The 22,369-nt window shown below is 40.3% G+C and overlaps 1 protein-coding gene across 2 annotated transcripts in view; it reads left to right on the top strand.

Annotated features, from left to right (window-relative positions):
• The window catches only part of prex2 (phosphatidylinositol-3,4,5-trisphosphate-dependent Rac exchange factor 2), a 400,722-nt gene that overhangs the window by 177,171 nt on the left and 201,182 nt on the right, over positions 1 to 22,369 (top strand). For both annotated transcript variants that reach the window (XM_073041067.1, XM_073041077.1), the window contains exons 19-20: positions 2,923 to 3,008; positions 11,952 to 12,088. In XM_073041067.1, coding sequence (XP_072897168.1) covers positions 2,923 to 3,008; positions 11,952 to 12,088 — 223 coding nt within the window. The remainder of the gene's footprint in view (positions 1 to 2,922; positions 3,009 to 11,951; positions 12,089 to 22,369) is intronic.

Genomic DNA, 22,369 nt, shown 5'->3' with positions numbered 1-22,369 from the left:
TATCTCTGTTCAAAGTATTAAACAAGAGGTATATTACAACATAGGTCATATGAATATGTACACATCTGCTTCTGCTCCCATCCTTCTCTTGAGCATCACCTGATTGTTAAATGTTAGTAATCTCAAAGTAATGTACACTGCCATATTGCATTAAACTCACAATGCATTATTTCATTTAATTCTTTATACATATATCTCTTTACCTTAAACGTTATAAATTAAAATGAGTGCTGAATGATACAATTATTTTTATTGCATTTGTCAAGACAGTTTTAACAAGGTATTCTTATTTTCAATGATGTACAGTAATCAATTTAAATCTATTTGCTAGTATTTTCATAGGTTCAAGTAATTGTTTAATGAAGCTTTTCCTTTCTTTGGAAGTGTTCTTTAAATGAGCTTAACACCAGGAAGTGACTGCAAGAACACCAATAGAGAAATAAATGCATCAGGGAGTGAGGGCTCAGACCACATCAGTACTTTGTATCCATTCCTCCTTCTGTTCTGTGGCTTTCCAATGCAGACAGAAGGGTGCAGTGACCCCAACGTGCTCTGATAAAGGGAAGCTAAAGTGATCTGGTTCTGGAAATCTGGCCCTAAGACTCTCAATGGATTGGAAGAAATTCATTAAGCATTCTGTAGCATTGCATCTTCCAGCTGCTTCTGAAATTGTGGCAGGTCTGTTGGTGAGAACAGAACTCCATTGTGACCCCTAGCCCTTTTCAATTGATCTGCTGGCACATTCAGTTAAAAGGCATTATTACTGCTCTGATCAATCTTTTCTAATTTACTCAAATGCCAGTGATGTCTCTTGTAGCCACTGGTTTGCCTATAATTTAGAGCAAAATTTTGAAGATGCACACTGAGCAAAACATGTCCTGACTCGTACTTTTTTCTTTGCTGCACTTAGAGATCTAGCACGCTGCAGTGCTGCAAAAGCGATCTGCCTCAGGCATTTGATAATAAGCATGATACAATTATGGGACCATAGTATGACAAAAAATTAAAATAGAATTATAAAATGTTCAATTTTAAAATGTACGATTTTGAGAAGTGAATTTGGGAAGTTGGACCAAGAACTCCTGTTTGAAGAGAGCCATTGCTTAAATGATGATTATATGGTGTACTTATTTGTTCTTTGCTGCTGAGAATGTTCTCTGTTTCTGGAATTCTGTTCAGTGAACAGGTCCACTAACTCGTTTTTTTGCCTGGTTTTTGCTTTTTTCCCAATGCCCACAAACCATTTTGTGGATCATCTGATTAAAAAGAGATGACTTTCCTAATGTTATAGTGTTTTCTGTCTGGCCACTTGGACCTATAGAGTCATAGGGTCGAATAACACAGAGTCAGCAGGCTCCTTGGACAACCAACTCACCAACCTGGCTGCACCCATCAGGCACCCATTTACACTGATCACATGCCCATCTAATTGTTACCCTCCCACTTCCCTAAGCAACCGTCCCCAGGTTCTAGAACACACCTACATTTGGACCACTTAATCATAACTAATTAATCTCTGAACCCACACATCTCCAGGGTGTGGGAGGGAACCAGAGCACCCAGAGGAAACTCACATCACAGCATGCAAATTTGACGCAGGAAGCTCCAAGGGCAGGATTAAGTCTCTACCTGCTGCAGAAGAGCCAGCCCTTCTGTGCTATCAGATAGATCATTTTGGCACTCTGTTTTGCAGCTGGACAGAGGCAACAGCCAACCTTCTCCTAAATTCATGATCTTGACTCCAATGACTTCTATGTGAGGTTATTGCATTCACAGCTCTTTGTGACTCCATTTACTTTGGATTAATCCAGTGCAGATTAAGTGACAACATTACCAGATGCCTCAATCCTGTCTGCACTTGTGACTCCAAAACACTGTGGCCCATTATTCGTATTCTATGTCTGAAGTCCTTGCTCATTTCCCTGTTATTAACTTCACGTGAGGCCCAACACAATCCACAAAGAGGAGAACTTTTATTTTCTCAAGGGTACCAAGTAATCCTTTGTCTGAATTCACTTCAGTAACTTAATAGTATGGTGATAATTTTATATTTAAACATGTTTTAAATTCAACCTCCAATTCTTTAACAGTATCTTGCACTTGTTATTACTTAACTGAAATAACCTTCAATGCTCCTCTACAAAAGCTTCTACTCAGACTATATTAATATGCTTTTCTCACTGTAAATGTGTAAATATACAATAAAAATCTGGTAATTCAACATCTTTGGTGCCAAGCTAGCAGATTTTCCATACTTTTGGTTAGCACTCTTATTAATACCCCACCACAATTTTAGTTCATTTTTTAAAGATATTTCACAGTAAACATTCCAGTGATCCCAGCGAGTTTAAAAGGACTGCAGGAACAGGATATTTTGCTGAGTTTCAAAGGAATGAACCAAGATCTTGGTGAGTTTAAAGGGAATGCAGGAAATGGGGCCCCTGGTGAGGTTAAAGGGGACTGTAGGAAATGAGCTTAAATTCAATATGGGAAACAACCAGATGCTAAGCCATCAAGATTCCTGGACAATTGGTTAGTGGATTATTGGAATTTTACTGTGCTTTTTTAAATCTTTTTCTTTTCAGCCTCGATGAATGGTTTCTACAGAAATAGAAATGCTTTGTACTCTCATCATTCTGTCTTTGACCTAGATCACCTGCATTTATTTTATTTGTGCAGTAGGATGTAAGGAAAGAGGCAGAGAGCCTCAAAACATAAAGGGAAATAAATCTGAATATCAGTGAACTGTAAACTCAGTTTTAGAAATATTTGAAATGCCCTATTTTGATACGCTCTATTTCTATCCAAGTGTTTTACTTGTGTATGATTTGTGTCTGGATTTCTTTTAAAACGATTTATTTTCTTAAAAAAATCTGTCTCATTTAAAACCGCATAATTAGCAAGTGGATTTTCTTTGGATAGGACAATAAAGATCCCAGACTCTGCGGATGGTCTTGGATTTCAGATTCGAGGATATGGTCCATCAGTTGTCCACGCTATTGGTAGAGGTAAAAAGATTTTTTTTTGCCAGGCACGTTTAACACCAGTCACTAATAAGCACCTGGCTGACATGTGTCTGCTGTCAATGAAAGGCGGATTTACTTAATTACTGTTTTAAATTGCATCTGTATGCACTGGTACATGCTTTCGTCAGTGGATAGCACTGAATGTTTCTCCTTCAAGTGTTGTACAGTCGAAACTTGCAATTTTTATTCTATAGTTACATTGTATTCAACTGGCATATTTGTTGGGTCTTGAAATATTGAAGGACAAATTACAGCTTCAAAAGTAGTGAAGGCTGCACATTTAATCAAATTTCTTTCAACAGAAGTGCCAATGTAGCCAAGTTACATTTATTTTCATTTTTTTTTGGATTTGGGTTCATAATAAAAACATGATTTATTTTGTAGTAAGGACCTGGTAGCATGTGGTTATGGCTGGTAAGCCTGACTTAGATATAGGGGGATAGTGTTTGAGGAGCAGGTCAAAAATGAGGCAAGAGAGTGAGGGAGGGTTGGATACTGGTGATCATTTTGGGTTTTGAAGGGGCAGGAGATGGAAGATCATGGTCTGCTTCTGGAGAGATTGTATATCGGAATAAGGAAGGTTGGGGTTATGTGGAGGGGACAATTGGAGATTATGATTAGGTAAGAAAAGGATTTAACTAACCGGGATTTGGGTCAATTCCTATGCCAGAAACACCAGAGGTTCTCAACAATGGTGATTTCTATAGCAGGCTGCCTATTTCCCTTTGCAAAGACACATTGCATTGAAGCTGATGTTGTCCCTTGAAAGTTGATGTTATCCCTTGAGTTACTGCTGGTGTTAGCTGCACTTGGGTGTTTATTTAAATTTACAGCATGATCCTTAAAGACATGGAAGTAGGAGTAATTGTAATTCACTCCCAATAAAGAAACATTTTTCAATTGCAAAATGCTGGAAGAGAAACAGATTTGGACAACTGAATTTCTAAGCATTTGTGTGTTAAATTTTACGATTTAAAAAAAGATCACAGAGAAGACATGAAAGTAAAGGGGCACAATTTAATTAAGAACAAAATTCTGAAAATATTCTTCAACCAGACAGATTTGAATTCAAACCTTTCAACGTGGAATATTTTGGCTTGAAGGGAAGATTGCTACCAAATGAGTCAAGTCTGAGATGGATTAAGGAAGAGGGAGTTCTCTACCTGGAGTTTCTTAATAGAGGATTTAAAACCTGGCATTTCAAGAAGTACACATTAAATCTTCAGTATTTAAATCTGGATCTGAGATCAAAGCTATTTTCATTTGTGCATAATCAAATAGGGAAAAAATAACTGTAAAGGCCTCAACAACATAAAAAATTTGGGGCAAGTGATTTGATGTTCCATGACATCCTGTAACAAATTCTGATATTCATTACATCGCATGACTTACTGTACATCGCAATCAATGTAAAACATTCCCAGAGTTAATAAAAACACCAGATCCACACTGCTGTTGCGTGAATGAAGTCACCAGAAAAAATTACTGGTAGATACAAAGCAGCTTCTTTATTTAACAAAACAAGGACAGCAGGCATCAAATGGAGACGCTTTCAGTTGAATGGTCTCGCTGGCCCAACATTGGGCTCAATATTTTATATGCTAAAGATCAAAGGACAACTCCATATTTACAATGTATGGACAATGTTTTCTTTGAAACTCCACACAAACTTCACATCGATTCAAACCACACCACTGACATCCAAATGAATTTTAATCAGCATTGTCTGGACTGGGATTCACAACTTTTAGGAACCCATTGTTCAGAGCTGCACTCCAAATTGAATCCCCAGTACTACTTTCAGATGTGAAAACTGGTAGACAAAGTCAATTGCTAAATGCCCTAAACTCAAAAATCACTGACACACACCACCAATAAATCACTTGCCTGATCATAGTTTCACATAATGATACAGCACAAAAGGAGGCTGTTCAGTTTAATGTTACTGTGTTCAAAGAACAGAAACTGTAAACAGAATCAATGAACAACAAATTAGGCAAATGCAAATATAAAGAAATAGCAATAAAAAACGAGCATGAAAGAACTTGAAAAGAAAGAGCATGAAATCACAAAATCGAGTCCTTAAAGTGAGACCATTGGTTGTGGGAACACCAGAAATAGAATGAGTGTAGTTATCCTCTTTTGATCAAGAGCCCGATGGTTGTGGGGTAGTAACTGTTCTTGATCCTTGTGGTACGAGTCCTGAAGCACTTATACCTTCCACCTGATGGCAGCAGTGAGAAAAGAGCACGGCCTGGGTGGTGAGGATCTTTGATGATGGATGCTGCTTTTCTATGGCAACGTTTCATGTATATATGCTCAATGGTTGGGACGGCTTTACCCATGAAGTACTGGGCTGAATCCACTACCTTTTGTGGATTTTCTGCTCAAACGTGTTAGCGTTCCCGTACCAGGCTGTAATGCAACCGGTCAGCGCACTTTCCACCACAAATCTATAGAAGATTGCCAAGGTTTTTGATACCATACTGAATTATTCAATTAACCCCACTTCTCCACTCTCCTCCCTTGACGCCCAGTACAATTTTTCTTCAGGATCTCACCTTTCCCGTGTACCTATGTCTGGTGATAAGTCAGACATGCAGTGAATTATTTAACTGACTACAGCCTCTAATATTGTAAACTAAATCCTAAAAGGGCGCAAGTACCTAAAGACAAGAAGCTGCACTTACACAATCCTTTAAGGGTGACAGAAAACAGATAAGACCATTTTAAAAATCCATGTGGTTCTGTCTGTGAGTATTAAAGGAATAGAGTTGCAACGTATAAGGTGGACTGAATCGAAAGGGGTGAATACAGGACTGAAGGTCTTATGTTTGAATGCATGTAGAATATGGAATAAGGTGGTTGAATTTGCAGCGCAGTTACAGATTGGCATGTATAACATTGTGGGGATCACTAAGTTGTGGCTGAAAGAATGTTATAGCTGAAAGAATGTTATAGCTGGGAGCTTAACATCCAAGGATATTCATTCTATCAAAAGGACAGGCAGGTAGGCAGAAGGGGTGGTGTGGCTCTATTGGCAAAAAAATGATATTAAATCATTAGAAAGAGGGTGACATAGGGTCGGAAGGTGTTGAATCATTGTAGATAGAGCTAAGGAACTGCAAAAGTTGTATACAGACTCCAAACAGTAGTTAAGATGTGGTCTGCAAATTGCATTGGAAGATGTCTTAAACTCAAGAACACCTGCAGGAAATCTAAAGCAGCACACACAAAATCGTGTTCGTATCTTCAATTATACTTTCTCTGGGTTTTCTGTGTATTTCTGAAATCACCCTTTCAGCAGTTTTAGAATAATTCTATATTGATTCCAACTTCTAAGCAAAATTGTAGAATTTTTGTTCTTCCTCCACATTTTTGATTAATTGGTTAATTCATTTAAAATCGCACGAGATTTGTGTTTATTCCACATGCCTCAAAGTTTCAGATTAAAAATATTCATGTAGCTACACGTGAATAAGTGTGGCACTAACACATCCACCTGTCAATTTTATTAAGATGCTCCTTTATTTGGCTGAAGTTCTTTCTTACCATAATTGCCATAGTTTTGATTTTTCTTTTTAAATCCAAAGCCTTGCAATTATTCTGTTTTTATCAGCCTAATGATGTCCTGTTTTGTATTGCCCCTGTATTTGCATCATTTAGAAAATCCAAGTCAGAATAAATGAGGTACTCGATAATAAAATGGTAATGCACTGGGTTTACCACTTTAAAATCACCTACTATTCTCTTTGATCTGTTGCCTGTTTCTCCGTAAAAGCAAATAGACACATGTGGTTTGCTGCTAGAGAGCTGTATAGTCCTAACTATGATGGCCCAACAAGTTTATGCTGTACTGCTGTATATATTTATAAAATTAAATGTAATCTTGGCAACCACTCAAGGAAGCCAAATATTTCTTCTCCATCTATTGCAATACCTAGTCAGACACAACTCTAGTATGGCTTTAAAAGGAATCATTTAACTGATCACCCCAATCCCATTTTGATCATCTGTCCTCAACTGTCAGGAAATTTAGTGTTTTGTGGCAGCAGTACATCGCAATACATAATAATTTTAAAAACAATAAATTACAATAAGTATATATATATATATATATTAAATTAAGCAGTGCAAATAGAGAGCAAAAAAATAATGGGTTAGTGTTCATAGGTTCATTGTCATTTCAGAAATCTGATGGCAGAGGGGAAGAAGCTGTTCCTGTAACTTGCAGCGTGTGTCTTCAGGCTCCTGTACCTCTTCCCTGATGGTAGCAATGAGAAGAGGGCATGTCCTGGGTGATGGGGGTCCTTAATAATGGATGGCTCTTTCTTGAGGCATTGTCTTTTGAAAGTGTCCACGATGCTGGGGAGGCTAGTGTCCATGATAGAGCTGGCTGTGTTTAGAATTTTCTGCAGCTTTTTCCGATCTTGTGCAGTGGCCCCTCCATACCAGACAGTGATGCAACCAGTTAGGATTTTCTACATGGTACACCTGTTGAAATTTTCATGAGTCTTTGGTTACATACCCAGTCTCCTCAGCTCCTAATGAAACATAGCCCCTGTTGCCCCTTCTTTGTAATTGTATCAATATTTTGGACCCAGGATAGATCTTCAAAGATGTTGACAGCCTGGAACTTGAAACTGCTCACCTTTCCACTGTGGATTCCTTGATAAGGACTGGTGTGTATTCCCTCAATTTCCCCTTCTTGGAGTCCATGATCAATTCCCAGGTCTTACTGACATTGAGTGCAAGGTTGTTGTTGCGACACCTCTCAACCAGCTGATTTATCTGGCTCCTGTACGTCTTCACGTCACCATCTGAAGTTCTGCCAGCAATAGTTGTGCCGTCAACAAATTTATAGATGGTGTTTGAGCTGTACCTAGCTACATTTTCGTGTTTGAAGAGAGAGTAGAACAGTGGGCTAAGCACACATCCCTGAAGTGTGCCAGTGTTGATTGTCGGTAAGGAGAAGATGTTATTTCCAATTTGACTGTGGTCTCCCGGTGAGAAAGTCAAGGATCCAGTTGCAAAGGGAGGTACAGAGATCCAGGTTTTGGAGCTTGTTGACTAGAACTGAGAGTATGATGGTGTTGAATGCTGGCTATAATCAATAAAAAACAGCCTGATGTAGGTATTGCTGTTGTCCATGTAGTCCAAAGCTGAATGGAGAGCCAATGAGATTGCATCTGCTGTGGACCTGTTGGTCCAGGTTCTTGTTTAGACTGAAGCTGATTCTGGCTGTGAGTATCCTTTCAAACACTGCAGATGTGAGTGCAATTGGATGATAGTTGTACTCCTTGAAGTATGTTTTCAGCTTCTATGGATAAATAAAAACATGAGCCGTTGTGTTTTCCTTTAGTAAATGTCTTCATGGTAATGTAATACTCTGTAAATTTGTGTATGATTGGCGAGAATAAAAAATGAAGGCAACATCTCGGAGCCCTTGATCAGAACGGTTGCCTTGAGCCCCCTCTATCATACTGCTTGAAATCGCAAAGTTCTTGTAAAAACTGCTCTGGAATTTCCTTCCATATTCCAGAAACCCTCAATCAAAATGAAATTGTTCATGCATATTTGTTTTCCATTTTGTAAACTTTTTATTTCTTTTCTCATTCTTAATTGACTTAATGTTTCCTTATAAAGATAAATTGTCTTGGAGATGAAGGGTAGAGAGGGGAGAAAGCTGAATGATTGTTATTTTGTTTCAACATTCACAGTTCATGATCCTCCGAGTGTTTAACTAACATCATCTATTTACTGTATCATAGATTTATAGAGTTGGACAGCATAGATAAGGGCCCTTTCTTCCACCACAACCATGTTAACCTTTGCCAACCACACAAATCCCATTTGACAATGTTTGATTAGTAAACTTTTATGCAGCAACAATTCAAAAACCTGTCTACGTGTCTCCTAAATGCAGTGATTGCATTGATTCTACCCCCTCTTCTGGTAGTGCATTCCATAAATCAATCACTCTCTGTAAAATAAAGCAGTCCTTTCACATCCCCATTTATAACTCCTTTTTTCACATTAATCTTATATCTGCTTATCTTTGATCCACTGCCATGGGAAAAGATTCTGACTATCTATCATATCCATGATGCTTGGAATTTTCAAAGGTTTCAAAGGTACAGTTAATGTCGGAGAAATGTATACAATATACATCCTGAAATATGTTTTCTTCGCAACCATCCACGAAAACAGAGGAGTGCCCCCAAAGAATAAATGACAATTAAATGTTAAAACCCCAAAACCTCCCAGCTCCCCCCACCACGCATAAGTGACAGCAAAGCAACAATCCCCCTCCCCACCAGCAAAAAAAAGCTTCAGCACCCACCACCAAGTACTCAAGCTTACAGCAAAGACACAGACTTGCAGTACCCCAACGACTACTCGTTCACCCAGTATTTGACATACTACAGGCTCTCTCTCTTTCTTCCTATTAAGGGAAAAAGAGATGCCCCTTTTTCACAGAGAGATGGGAGACATAACAAACAACACGCTGTTCTGTGATGTTAAAAGTCCATTGCGTCGCTTTTTTCAAGCTCTGTGCCCAAAGAACGGGTCTCTGGCACACAGCCAGCAGCCAGCTCACTGCTTTTGATCTTCCATCTCCCACGACGCACTGAGTTCCGGCAGAGGCACCGACCTTCAGTCCACCTGCCTCCAGAGCCACGAGATCCCGCAACTCCGAAGACAAGCTAATCTCCTAGGCTGCATCCTTGGCATATCGAATAATGGCCAATCGTGAAACCCCAAGAGCGGGTCCCATTCCTGCAAACAACCGAAGTCAGCGTGTAACTCCAGGTCAGGGTCTTCAAAGAACCCTGAAAGGGAAAAATAGAGATATTACAGATAGAAGTAGAGCTGTTCTTTCTGAAGATGCAAGCAAAGGAGCTGCTGATAGGTGCCATTGTCTTCCCTTAGCTCCTCCTTTTATATCCCTCTTTAAGATAAGCAACCCCTCTTCCATCTCACACCCCAGATTCTTTTGTTCCATGAAAAGCCTACCCAATCTCTCCCCATAACTAGGCAACATCCTGATGAATCTCCCCTGCACTCTCCAATGCAACCATATCCTTCCTACAGACAATTCGTAAAGTTGAAACATTGCATCCTAACTGTTATATTCTATGCCTCAATCTATGAAGACAAGCATGTGATATAATTTCTTTACCACCATCTCAAACAGTGTTGCCACTTCTGGGGAACAATGGACTTTAACTCCAATACCCCTTTATTCATCAGCATTCCTCTATGCCCTACCATTTATTACACACAGTATGCCCTCCTGAAATGCATCAGCATGCACTTGTTGAGATTTAGTTCCATCTGGAAACGTTTCATCTAGCGTTCTTTCTAATCTATATCCTGTTGTAGTCTAGACAATCTTCCTCATTTATCCATAAAATGAATTTTCATATTATCTGGAAATCAGCTAACCATACTTCCTTCATCTACATCCGGTTTGTTAATACATATCTATGTATCACAAGCAGCAAAGGTCCCGGAGTCTAGCCCTGTGGTGTCTCACGGGTCAAAGACTACAGTTAGAAAAGCATCCTTCCAACAGTATTGTTTGGTTCAAAATTTGGTTGCAATATCCAGATCACCTTGGGTCCGATGTGACTTAACTTTCTGGTTAAGCCTATGATGTAGGACTTTGTCAATTTCATTACAAAATTCCATATAGCCAATGTCGGTCACCTTTCCTTCATCATTCTTTGTTAGCTCCTCAAAAAACTCAAATAAAATTTTTCAGGAAAGATTTCCCTTGCATAAACCAGTGCTGGCTATCGCTGATTTGCTCTACCTTTCCAAATATATGAAAAATCCTATTCTGTTATGAGAATTTTCTTCGATAGTTTCTCAAACACTAATATAAGGCTAATGTATTGGCCTGCACGTTACATTGCCTTATCCCTACTGCCCTTATTAAATAAAGAAATAACTTTAGATATCCTCCTTTCTTATAGTACCTCTCTAGTGTTGAATAAGAATGCAAACATCTCCATTAGGGTCTATGCTACCTTGGTGCCCGCAGCAACTTAGGGAATTACTAACTATTATGTGCTCCATGACGATAACATCTCCATTTTCTTAATGAAATCTCAAATGCCATTGTGATCTGCATTGTTAATTCATTTTCATTAACTCATCTGCATAAGATACAGGATTTTAGAAAGATAATCTTAACCAATTGTGCATATTCCTCCAGAATGGCCAACTTTAAGTTCAATGCAAATTTGGTATGTCAGAACATAAGGTGAATTTCATGTCTGCTGCCTAATTCCTGTCAGGCCTACTCCTGCTGACATCTCCCGGACTGCGCACACAGGCAACTCCCAGTCTCCCCATTAAAAGCATTCGTTTCAGACTCATCACCTGCATCCAGTTCTTATCCATGTCCTTGTTCACATGTTGAATCAGCTGGTCTCATCCAGCTGCTCTGAGTTTTCATTCTCCCTTCCTAAAGTTTACCTGGTTCCCTGCTGTGTCTAGTTTCTGTTCTCTCTTGTTTTGTGGGCCTTCATGCTTGTTATTTTGCAGTCTATTATTTAAGTTATCGCTTACCACTAAATCGTCTCCACCGCTCTGCTTTTGGGTCAAGCTTCCTCTACATTTCCTGATAATTTCATGCTCTTGCTAATCAACTGATAGAGTGGAATATAGTAATTTGTCTAAGAGGTTAAAAAGTGAATTAATCTACCAATGATATAAACAGTTTTCAATTTATTAGTCCATTGAATTGCCTTATTTAACTTTAGCATTGTTGCTATTTTATTGTAGAAATTCCTTGAAGAAATAATGAGGGTTAAGCTATTGTGAAATATTGCATTATTTACGATTGATGCACAGAAGTGAAAAAATAATGATACTGAATTAAAAGTTTTCTGATTTCCATTTCATGTTGTAAAGGAACTGTAGCAGCAGGAGCTGGCCTCCATCCTGGTCAGTGCATCATCAAAGTAAATGGTATCAACGTAAGCAAAGAGAGTCACGCAAGTGTGATAGCACATGTCACGGCGTGTCGGAAATACAAGCGTCCTTCACAGGTAAGTATGTGGGAAATCTCTCCAATTAATGAAGATGAAACTCTAGTGTAGGATTTCTTCATCAAGCAGAAGTAGGGTACACAAAGAACTGTTGGTAGGTTAGAGGACAGGGAAGTTTCTAGCAACCAGCATCAAAAGACAAGAAAGAAAGAAAGGAGAAAATGGATTTTCAGAGAAAACTTGTGTGTAATACCTAAATAAACAGTAAGAGTTTCTGTGGATTTATAAGTAGGGAGAAGGTGCCTAGGTTGGTGTGGGACCTCTAGAAAACGAGAGTGGTAATTAACAAGAAACAAGGTAATGATGGATACATTAAATCAATTTTTCTGTATCAGTCTTCTCCATGGAATACACTGCAAATATCTCTAAGATAATAGACTAATTGAAATAAATTCTGTGAAGGTACCAGAAAATTGGAAAGCAGCTAATGTGACTCTACAGTTCCAAAAGAGATGAAGACAGAAGATGAGAATTATTGGCCAGTTAATTTAACGTCTTTTGTTGACAAGATGCTGGATTCAATAATCAAAGAGAAAATAACATGCCATATAGGAAAGCTAAATACAAACAAAGCTAGGGATAGGGATTATGCTTTCATGAATAATAATTCATGTGTGACAAATTTGCTCAAAGTCAAGTAGGTATATAGTAGCTATAAAATAATGGGCTAGTTATTTAATACCGAGGTGGGTAGAAGTTTCTTATATCAGAAAGTTTGAAATTCTGGAATTTTCTGCTCTCAAATGTGGGGAATGCCAGGTTATTAGATACATTTAGGTTGGGGATAGATAAATATTTGCAAGAGTGAGGAACAGAGGACATAGACTGGTAGTTGAGGCTATTGTAGATAAGCCATGATCATATTGAATGGAGGGCAGGCTTGATAGGACTAGTGCCTACTCCTGCTCCTATTTTCTTGAATGAGAAAATAACCCTTTCAATGAGAAAATAACACTAATAAACATAAAAAAGGATGAAGCATCAACAGTTTGTATTCGAGGGGAGTGTTGCCAAGGTCAGAGGCTTCAAATTAAATATGCAGCTCTGCTAAGTTATAAATATATCGAGAAGTATTATAATATAGTTGCTAAAGGACAATGTTCTTGCTGCATGAGATAGAATTTAGTTGCATAAAATTTAAAGAAAATCAAGTTCATAGCAATAAGAAATAAAGGTATTAATTATGCAATGCCTACTTTATATATTTAGAAATGTATAATAATTTGCAAGTATTAAACTCCATGATAATTTAATGAAAGTACAAGCATTGGATATAATTTTGACAATATGATATTTAATTTTAAAACACTAGTTTCTGTAGATGTTGGAAATATGGATTAAAATATACAAAATGCCAGAGGAGCTCAGCGGGTCAGGCAGCATCTACTGAAAGGAAGAAAGAATCAATGTTTCATCAGGACAGATAAATGGTCATGGCCCAATGGATTGACTGTCTATTCTTTTCCACAGATGCTGCCTGACTTGCTGAGCTCCTCATCTCATTTTTGCCTCTTCATTTATTCATTAGTGGGAGTAGCTGACAAGGCTAGAATTGATTGTCTTTAGTTGCTTTAAGAACTTGCTGGTGGAGTTCATTAAGTTATTAAGTTAAGAAACTATGACGATTAAAGAGGAGGAAGTACTGGCGCTTTTAAGGAATATAAAAGTGGATAAATCTCCAGATCCTGACAGGATTTCCCTAAGACCTTGAGGGAAGTTAGTGTAGAAATAGCAGGGGCTCTGACAGAAATATTTCAAATGTCATTAGAAATGGGGATGGTGCCGGAGGATTGGCGTATTGCTTATGTGGTTCACTTGTTTAAAAAGGGTTTTAAGAGTAAACCTAGCAATTATAGGCCTGTCAGTTTGATGTCAGTGGTGGGTAAATTAATGGAAAGTATTCTTAGAGATGGTATGTATAACTATCTGGATAGACAGGGTCTGATTACGAACAGTCAGCATGGATTTGTGTGCGGAAGGTCGTGTTTGACAAATCTTACTGAATTTTTTGAAGAGGTTACGAGGAAAGTTGATGAGGGTAAAGCAGTGGATGTAGTCTATATGGACTTCAGTAAGGCCTTTGACAAGATTCTGCATGGAAGTTTAGTTAGGAAGGTTCAATCGTTAGGTATTAATATTGAAGTAGTAAAATGAATTCAACAGTGGCTGGATGGAAGATGCTAGAGAGTAGTGGAGGATAACTGTTGTCAGGTTGGAGGCCAGTGACTAGTGGTGTGCCTCAGGGATCTGTACTGGGTCCAAAGTTGTTTGTCATATACATTAATGATCTGGATGATGGGGTGGTAAATTGTATTAGTAAGTATGCAGATGATACTAAGGTAGGTGGCGTAGTGGATAATGAAGTAGGTTTTCAAAGATTGCAGAGAGATTTAGGCCAGTTAGAAGAGTGGGCTGAGTGATGGCAGATGGAGTTTAATGCTGATAAGTGTGAGGTGCTACATTTTGGTAGGAATAATCCAAATAGGACATACATGGTAAATGGTAGGGCATTGAAGAATGTAATAGAACAGAGTGATCTGGGAATAATGGTGCATAGTTCTCTGAAGGTGGAATCTCATGTGAATAGGGTGGTGAAGAAAGCTTTTGGTATGCTAACCTTTATAAATCAGAGCATTGAGTATAGGAGTTGAGATGTAATGTTAAAATTGTACAAGGCATTGGTAAGGCCGAATTTGGAGTATTGTGTACAGTTCTGGTTACTGAATTATAGGAAAGATGTCAACAAAATAGAGTACGGAGGAGATTTACTAAAATGTTACCTGGGTTTCAGCACCTAAGTTACAGGGAAAGGTTGAACAAGTTAGGTCTTTATTCTTTGGAGTGTAGAAGGTTGAAGGGGTCTTGATAGAGGTATTTAAAATTATGAGGGGGCTAGATAGAGTTGATGTGGATAGGCTTTTTCCATTGAGAGTAGGGGAGATTCAAACGAGGACACGAGTTGAGAGTTGGGGGCAAAAGTTTAAGGGTAACATGAGGGGGAACTTCTTTACTCAGAGAGAGGTAGCTGTGTGGAACGAGCTTCCAGTAGAAGTGGTAGAGGCAGGTTCGTTATTGTCATGTAAAGTAAAATTGGATAAGTATATGGAACGGAATGGAGGGTTATGGGCTGAGTGCAGGCCAGTGGGACTAGTTGAGAGTAAGCGTTTGGCACGGACTAGAAGGGCTGAGATGGCCTGTTTCTGTGCTGTAATTGTTATATGGTTATATGGTTATATATGGAGCCAAAACTCCCATTTTTTTGCTCAGTGGCAGTTTTGACATTATGACCTGACATTGATGATTATATGCTGCATTATGTCTAAGTCATGATGGTAAATAGCTTCATGGAAACTTGTGGCCTTTCAGAACTTTTCAGCAGGCTACAATCATAATGATCTCCCAGAGACTTGGCTGGGGCCAATAAAAAGAAGTGAGGTGTAAGCAGAGTGGCCATTGTTGGAGTGGATAGTGTTAGAGTGACCAGGCTTTGGCTTGACAGGCTGATGTGTCTGCAAGCACAGACTAGAAGTTAAACTTGAGAAATTACAGCTATAACAAGTATTGACAGGATCGTAGTTAACCTGTGCACTGCTCCTCCTGTAAGATGTGGCATTGTAGGTGTAGGCCCCCCCCCCCCACTGGGCTCCTATGCAAACTTGGCTCGTTAGCCAGCTCTACTAATAGCCACGTGACTTAGCAGTGAGAAGGCCATCTTTAAAAAAATATACGTCTAGCATCGATATGATTTGGGGCTTAAACAAACTGGAACATCGTGATGTTCTGATTGAAGAAACCTGGATTTGAGTGAAAGCTGTGTAATGCTGTGTAAAATACTGCCCATGCACAAATGTCGGCCGGCAAGAAACAACCGCATCAAATTATAAAGAAAGTATACTTACCAATTTCAGCTTTGTCAAAGTAGGAAAAAGAAAAGAAATAAATAAAAGGGCCCATTACAGTTAAACCAGTCCAAGGTGCACATAAAGTTGGAGCTCATCCTGTACTTGTCTTTTACTCACTCGCTGAACGCACGGTCTGTGTGAAAGCACACACCACATTCCAAACTGTGTACTCGAAGTCCATCTCAAACAAATGGGCTCTCTGTCGGGAGTATTGGCCCTTCCTCCTTGGAGCCATTCATCTACACAAAGCACCGTGCAATGGGGATGCTCCTTCACACGGCATTCTCGGGCATCTTCCCTCCTGTCCTCTCTGGAGCTCCCTCCAGGTTACTGTCTGTCACAAATCTCTCTCCAACCTGCTCCCTCTAGAACTTTCTCCCAATTCCACCATCCTGATTGGCTGACACAACATTTCTAAGTTGAACAGCAGGGCTTCTTATCCCTCACCAAAACCAAAACATTCTACCAGCAGGACATACTGATTTTGCAGAACTGCTAAACTAAATTATTTACAGCATAGCAGTAGAAATCCTAACCAGGACATTGTACCCTCCCCCTCCCCCTATCAAAAATAGTCATGTCCTCATGACTTGAAACTTATTAAACCATTATTAATAACACATTATTCAAATTAATTTCTTGATTTCAGGACCCCCAATCCAGTTGTAAATGAAAGTAGTATATCTCGCCATGAGAAAGGACCTTCTCTGTTTTTCATCTTCTGTCAGCCTGGTTGACTCGCTGAGACCTCCTTATCTCATATTCAGCTTCTACAGCTTCCACCGCTCCTTATGACTCTCCTTGTCTATCACTCGTACCTCTGGCAGCTGAGCTCCCCCTGGTCCATGACTGAACTTAGCTTCCTTCTGTTTAAGCAAGAGCTGCTGAAGCTCTTCAACCACTGCTGGTGCTAACTGGTGAGCCCTCTCTCAGAAATGGGTGTCCTAGGTCACTCTAGTAGTGTGGTAAGTTCTTTAGGAGCCACGAACATCAGTCTTGTTAGTAGAGGAAGCAGCTTTGTGTTCCAACATCTTCTTCGTTAATCTCCTTTTCCATTCCTCGGGCATCAGTGGGTCACCAAAGTTGCAAGACTTCGATGTTGACTTCCTCAATCCAGGAGATGGCTTCTCTGCTGTTTCCCCCAGAAAACTAGACACGACTGTCACAGGAAAAAGATGGGCAATTGGCACCCTATGTCTGAGGGTAACATCTCTCTGTGAGGTGTTCCTGATAATCACTTCATCTGTTTGTGTAGGCAGCTGAAGATTTCTGTAGTTCAGGTCTCACCAGCACTCCTGCAGGTAAGTGTGACTCTTCTTCCTGATCATTAGGAGCATCCACCTGGATGGCCAAGGTATTGGGCATTCCAGCAAATGTAAGGCTTCCTGTCACTCTAGATACTCCTCCAGCATGTAACATGGTAGGTTTAGACTGGGTGTACCACACAGTTCCTCGTTTCTGCTCATCATCCTTCTTAGGAGGATCTTGCACCTTCTCAAAAGTAGCTCTGAACACAGGGCTTTAAAAAACCTTTTCTCCATTTCTCTTGAATGCTCCTAGGAGCCTTCTCACAATGGAAGTATTTGTTCCCACAAGAATGGAAGCTCTGACATTTTCAACCGGATCTGGCCAGACCAACACTGGTGTGTCAGTAGTCTCAGTTACACCAACATCTGCTTCCGAAAGCTCCAGTTTCAACAGCAAGTCACCATTGTATGAGTACTCATTACTACTAAGCCCACGAATCGCAAGGACACTGAGTGGCGTCAATGGTAAATGCGACAAATAGGAAAGGGATTTATAAAGCAAAGTAACTTGAAAACCTGTGTCAAGTATGGCTTTAGCATAAACACCTTCAATCGGTATGGATACATCAGAGCTTGGTCCCACTAACCCTATAGGAATAATGTTTTGCACTTTAGTATTCCTCTTGATACACTGATGGGAATGTATCCTTTCTGAAATGCTAGCCCGCTCCTTTACTTGGTCCCTCCATAGTTTGGCTCCTTTTCTTCTCTGTTTGATCAACTGCTGACTTACTCTTCGAAGGTTTTCCTGTCCTACACAGTCCCACTTCTCCACAGTTGTAACAGAAAATACTGGTCAACACCAGTCCTCTGTGTCTTAGGTCCTACAGGTGAGTCAGGTTTCCAATGGACGCATCACATTTAGTTGAAATATTTGCAGTCATCCATCGAATCAGCTCAGTTTGAAGGTTTTACACCTCATTCTTCAAAAGCTCCATCTCTATGGCATCAGGGGACACTTTAGCAGCAGAAGCTACCACTGGAGGCACTACTTGGGTTTTGGAAATGTCCGGCTTCTTAATCATATTTTCCTCCTCTCTAACTTCTCTGAGTAACTCGGTAAAAGATGGAGGAGGGCGCATCTTGTGGGCCATTCAAATACGTCGAGTAATCACATCATGTGACAGTGCACCCTTCACAACTTGTACCATCCTCAAGCAATTTCACTCAGACAGTTGAATGTCCCCTTTGTGGCACAAACAATGCAGCAGTTTCTCCAACCTGAAAAGGTAGGTAGACAGCTTCTCTCCTTCCTCCTGGAATGTGTGCCTAAACTTCATTTTAAGATTGGCTGCACTTTCAGCAGTAAAAACATCTTCCAGAACTTGCAGGTAATTAGCTGAAGTGTCTAATGGATTTTCCGCCTTTAGGAACCTCACTTTATCAGCCTTTAAGCTCTCTGTCAGTCTCCATTTTTCATGTTATCTGAGCACTGCCGTTCTTCCAGTAACTGAGATGTCTACTCAGCCCAAGCCTCATATTCAATAGACAATAGGTGCAAGAGTAGGCCATTCAGCCCTTCGAGCCAGCACTGCCATTCACTGTGATCATGACTGATCACCCACCATCAGTATCCCGTTCCTGCCTTTTCCCAATATCCCTTGACTCCGCTATCTTTAAGAGCTCTATCTAACTCTTTCTTGAAAGCATCCAGAGAATTGGCCTCCACTGCCTTCTGAGGCAGAGCATTCCACAGATCCACAACTCTCTGGGTGAAAAAGTTTTTCCTGAACTCCGCTTTTAATGGCCTACCGCTTATTCTTAAACTGTGACCTCTGGTTCTGGACTCCCCCAACATCAGGAACATGTTTCCTGCCTCTAACGTGTCCAATCCCTTAATAATCTTACATGTTTCAATCAGATCCCCTCTCATCCTTCTAAATTCCAGCGTACACAACCCCAGTCACGCCAATCTTTCAACATATGACAGTCCCGCCATCCCGGGAATTAACCTTGTGAACCTACTCTGCTGCACTAACTCAATAGCAAGAATATCCTTCCTCAAATTTGGAGACCAAAACTGCACACAATACTCCAGATGTGGTCTCACCAGGGCCCTGTACAACTGCAGAAGGACCTCTTTGCTCCTATACTCAACTCCCCTTGTTATGAAGGCCAACATGCCATTAGCTTTTTTCACTGCCTGCTGTACCTGCATGTTTACTTTCAGTGATTGATGAACAAGGACACCTAGATCTCATTGTACTTCCCCTTTTCCTAACTTGACACTATTCAGATAGGAATCTGCCTTCCTGTTCTTGCCATCAAAGTGGATAACCTAACATTTATCCACATTAAACTGCATCTGCCATGTATCTACCCACTCACCCAACCTGTCCAAGTCACCCTGCATTCTCCTAACCTCCTCCTCACATTTCACACTGCCACCCAGCTCTGCGTCATCTGCAAATTTGCTAATGTTACTTTTAATCCCTTCATCTAAATTATTAATGTATATTGTAAATAGATGTGGTCCCAGCACTGAGCCTTGCGGTACCTCATTAGTCACTGCCTGCCATTCTGAAAAGGACCTGTTAATCCCTACTCTTTGTTTCCTGTCTGCCAACCGATTTTCTATCTATGTCAGTACCCTACCCCCAATACCATGTGCTCTAAATTTGCCCACTAATCTCCTCTGTGGGACCTTATGAAAAGCTTTCTGAAAGTCCAGGTACACTACATCCACTGGCTGTCCCTTGTCCATTTTCATAGTTGCATCCTCAAAAAATTCCAGAAGATCAGTCAAGCATGATTTCCCCTTCGTAAATCCATGCTGACTCGGACCGATCCTGTTACTGCTATCCAAATGTGCCGCTATTTCATCTTTTATAATTGACTCCAGCATCTTCCCCCCACTGATGTCAGGCTAACTAGTCTGTTTTCTCTCTCCCTGCTTTCTTAAGAAGTGGGATAACATTAGCTATCCTCCAATCCTCAAGAACTGATTCTGAATCTATAGAATATTGGAAAATGATTACCAATGCATCCACGATTTCTAGAGCCACCTCCTTAAGTACCTTAAGTACCCTGGGATGCCAGATGGATCCATTTCTTTCCAGATGCCTTGCTATTTCTTCTTTACTGAAAGCTTTAAGCATTATCCCAACTACAGATGATAAACTAACTAGCCTATAGTTACCTGCCTTTTGCCTACATTTCTTTTTGAACAATGGCATGACATTTGCTGTCTTCCAATCTGCCGGGACCTGCCCAGAGTCCAGAAAATTTGGTAAGTTTTACCAAAGCCCCTTTTATAACTTCTGCCATTTCTGTCAGTACTCTGCAATGCTTTCCATCAGGGCCAGAGGACTTTTCTATCTTCAGGCCCACAGGTTTTCTCAGCATTACCTCTTCAGTGATAGCAATTGTATCGAGGTCCTCACCTCCTGTCACATCCAGAACATCTCTCTTTGGTATGTCCTCCACCATGAAGTCTGACACAAAATAGTCATTCAAAGCCTCTGTCATTTCCTCATTACCCAATATCAATTCCCCCTCTCGGACCTACGTTCACTTTAGTCATCCTTTTCTGCTTTATATAATTATAAAAACTTTTACTATTCATTTTTATATTAGAAACATAGAAAATAGGTGCAGGAGTAGGCCATTCAGCCCTTCGAGCCTGCACCGCCATTCAGTATGATCATGGCTGATCATCCAACTCAGAACCCTGTATCTGCTTTCTCTCCATACCCCCTGATCCCTTTAGCCACAAGGGCCATATCTAACTTCCTCTTAAATATAGCCAATGAACCGGCCTCAACTGTTTCCTGTGGCAGAGAATTCCACAGATTCACCACTCTCTGTGTGAAGAAGTTTTTCCTCATCTCAGTCCTAAAAGGATTCCCCTTTATCCTTAAACTGTGACCCCTCGTTCTGGACTTCCTCACCATCGGAAACAATCTTCCTGCATCTAGCCTGTCCAATCCCTTAAGAATTTTATACGTTTCAATAAGATTCCCCCCTCAATCTTCTAAATTCCAGTGAGTATAAGCCTAGTCGATCCAGTCTTTCTTCATATGAAAGTCCTGCCATCCCAGGAATCAATCTGGTGAACCTTCTCTGTACTCCCTCTATGGCAAGAATGTCTTTCCTCAGATTAGGGGACCAAAACTGCACACAATATTCTAGGTGTGGTCTCACCAAGGCCTTGTACAACTGCAGTAGAACCTCCCTGCTCCTGTACTCAAATCCATTTGCTATGAATGCCAACATACCATTTGCCTTTTTCACCACCTGCTGTACCTGCATGCCCACCTTCAATGACTGGTGTACAATGACACCCAGGTCTCATTGCATCTCCCCTTTTCCTAATCGGCCACCATTCAGATAATAATCTGTTTTCCTGTTCTTGCAACCAAAGTGGATAACCTCACTTTTATCCACATTAAATTGCATCTGCCATGAATTTGTCCACTCACCTAACCTATCCAAGTCATCCTGCATCCTCTTAGCATCCTCCTCACAGCTAACACCGCCGCCCAGCTTTGTGTCATCCGCAAACTTGGAGATGCTGCATTTAATTCCCTCATCTAAATCATTAATATATATTGTAAACAACTGGGGTCCCAGCACTGAGCCTTGCAGTATCCCACTAGTCACTGCAACAACTGGGGTCCCAGCACTGAGCCTTGCGGTACCCCACTATTCTGTGCTGGTTTATTTTCATAATCTAGCTTCCCTTTCTTTATTGCTCACTTAGTGGTTCTTTGTTGCTTTTTAAAGTTTTCCCAATCTTCCAGTTTCCCACTACTCTTGGCAACTTTGTATGCACCAGCTTTTTGCTTGATGCCTTCTTTTATTTCCTTAGTTATCCAAGGCTGGCTCTCCCCACCCTTGCTCTCCTTGCTTTTAACTGGAATATACTTTGGTTGTGCACCATGAAAAGTCTCTTTGGAAGTCTTCCACTGTCTGATGTTTTCACTTCCTTCCCCTGATAGTCACTCATGTATCTGTCTGTAGTAGTCTTGGGGTGACTACCTCCTTGTAGCTCTTCCCTATCACCTCTTCACTTCCCTCAACAACAGGCTTAGATGAGAACAAGCTCAGGCTAGAACTTAAGCTTGAGAAGT

Source organism: Hemitrygon akajei, chromosome 1 (genome assembly GCF_048418815.1).
Source record: "Hemitrygon akajei chromosome 1, sHemAka1.3, whole genome shotgun sequence".
NCBI lineage: Eukaryota > Metazoa > Chordata > Chondrichthyes > Myliobatiformes > Dasyatidae > Hemitrygon > Hemitrygon akajei.
Note: the sequence above shows the minus strand (reverse complement) of the source record. Positions and strands in the feature narration are given on the sequence as shown.